General features: G+C 39.8%; 1 protein-coding gene across 1 annotated transcript in view; it reads left to right on the forward strand.

The window, feature by feature from the left end:
• The first annotated feature begins 626 nt into the window (after positions 1-626).
• Positions 627-2541, forward strand: part of CHRNA6 (cholinergic receptor, nicotinic, alpha 6 (neuronal)) — a 10769-nt gene continuing 8854 nt past the window's right edge. The window contains exon 1 of the mRNA XM_010080253.1: positions 627-878. Within this exon, the coding sequence (XP_010078555.1) occupies positions 800-878 (79 nt within the window). The 5' untranslated portion in view covers positions 627-799. The remainder of the gene's footprint in view (positions 879-2541) is intronic.

Consider the following 2541-nt stretch of genomic DNA (forward strand, 5'->3'; position numbering starts at 1 on the left):
CTCCTTTATTCTGCTGCTCTATTTCCACACTAGCAGGATACTGGCACAGGAATCACTGCACACAAAAAATAATGATAGAAAAATTGTTGTTGTGAGCTGACTTGTCTGTCAGGAAGAAACTTAGCATGCTTAGTTGTTCTGGTCAGATGGCAATAATAAATCTACTTGCCTTAGATTTGTTCACTCAGAATAGTGTCAAGCAATGCTTGATGCATGCATGATGCTGTGTTTATTTCAAGGTTCAGATGATTTCTGGTAGAGGTGTTAAAACCACATATCATCCATTTCTCCTGCTGCAGAATTAGTCCTCAGCCAAGAAACTGAAGTTGTTTCATCTTTGCCTATTCTGTCAGACTCACTCAGGTGAGCACCAGGCAATGGATAAAACAGCTGCCTTTGAATGGATGTTCTTTAACCAGGGGGTGGAGGGCTGAGTTAATTCCTCCCCTGTGCTCCACACTGGCTGCCGTGTGTCTTGCCTTCCCTCTCTCTCCTGCTCTCTTTTACATTCCCCAGAGGCAAGGTTGTGGGTGACTGGAAATATGAAAAGGCACCTGATAGGATGCTGCCGGACTCCCTTCTCTCTGCACAGCATAACCTCTTCTCGCCTGGTAATAGTGGAATCAACTCTGCAAGGCTTTGCTCTGCTCAGCAGACTGCTGAGTTTGCTGCAAATGCAAAACTGAAATCCATCTTTGTACCACCTACTTACCATCCAGGGGGCTTTTATGTCTTCTTGGCTTCTTTTTCTTTCCCCAAACCTTTCTTTTCGACAGGAAGCTCTATTCTGCAGCTAGCAATGCATCCTGAGAGGTGGCTATGTTGGTGTTACCCTGCTTTCTGTGTATGGGCATTTGTGTTCACATCCTTGATTAAAGGTAGGCTCTCTTTGATACTAGTCTCTAAAATATTTTGTAGTCACTGTTTGTGCTTCTGTTTTGCTGAAATGAATTCAATGTAAAGTTTCTGCCAGCTATTTCTTACCTGAAGTCTGTAACAGTTCAACAGTATTTTATGAGAGCTAAAACAATACTAGTTTTCACACACAAAACTCTTCATTTTGGATAGATAACTAATTGAGGAACTGTTTCCAGAAAAGAATTAAAATGAAAAAGGAGTTCTAGTAATTTAGTTTGGTGCTTGAATTTTGCAGTTGCTTAAATAATGCAGGATAAAGATGTGCATGTTTAGTACTCATACCTTCAGAACTTGATATATTTTTGTTCACTGTTGTTTGTGGTATAGGGTTAAATGTGCTGGAGTGAGTTCCATGCACAAGTCCCCCTGAGGATCAGCAGGATTTCTGCTTTTGAATCACCACATCTTTTTTGAAAGTCTCACTTCTGCTGATGGCCAAGACATGTCTGAATTACAGTGCTTGAGTTAGCAAGCCATAAGACATTGTCTTAAAGCAGCAGCAATGGGATGAGAATTTGTAACTGAAGTATAAAAATGTAGGGCCTAAATACTTGTCTGTTTCTGTTACTTTATTTTAAAGCATGTGTCTGTTAAGAAGCCAGTAGGAGAACTTAAAATGAAACATGATTTTAGACTCACTGTCTTTAGTCAGGAGACTTGGTAAGAAACTCGTGTTCTTATGGTAGGGTACTTCTCATCACAGTCGGTGGATGATGAGGAGGAAATCTGAAAAGGAAATTGCTATTTCTTTTTTGAATGGCACAATACATGATATACCAACATCGAGACTTTGCAGACATTCATGTGTGTTCTCTGAATGACGCTAAAAGGATGAAGCAAAACACCAAGTCATTGGAAGTTTTACTAGAATTTTCTTTCCATACATGTAAGTCACCAGTAACTAACATTTCAGCTTTTAAATGTGATAAACCCCTGAATATTAGCATGCTTTATGTCCTCTTAGAGGCAGAAATGTCATTTTTTTCAAATGAAAGGAATGAAAGCCTAAGCATGAAAACAGTGCTGTATGCTGAGAATAAGCGTATCTCCCTGCAGAACACTGGTGCCACCACACCACCACAGGCCCTTATGTTCACTGAAGGAAATGTAAATTGCAAGTTTGTGCCCTGTGCTGTGCCAGAGATCACTCTGCCTGGCATAAACCCCTTCTATGATTTTTGCAGTCATAAGGCTTTTCTTGATTGCTTTCCTGACATCTTCTAGTGCCGTCTGGGACTAACACAAAAACTTAACACCATGTATCGAAGACTAATTTTTCCTCAGTTGTATCAACAATATCTTTGGCATAATCATATAGCTTTGATAGCACGTCTGTGCTCAATATGAGGAGCAAATTCTAAATCTTAGCCTTATAAAGTGTTCTGAATTTATGTGCTGAATTATAGTAGTGCATTGAAATAGCAAAGTCATTCAAGAAAAGTATTTTTCTGAGCTGATGTTGCCAGAGTCCACATGATTTAATCTTTCCTTTTGAAATCAAAGTCTGTAGCTTCTAGCACTATGCAAATGACTATTTCAGGTTGGGGCTGTGTGTAACAGATTAGGAGCATTCCTCTTGACTCTGCAGTGACACAACTTAGTGCCTGTCCTATACTTCATTCC

Source organism: Pterocles gutturalis, unplaced genomic scaffold (assembly GCF_000699245.1).
Source record: "Pterocles gutturalis isolate BGI_N339 unplaced genomic scaffold, ASM69924v1 scaffold7694, whole genome shotgun sequence".
NCBI classification, from domain to species: domain Eukaryota; kingdom Metazoa; phylum Chordata; class Aves; order Pterocliformes; family Pteroclidae; genus Pterocles; species Pterocles gutturalis.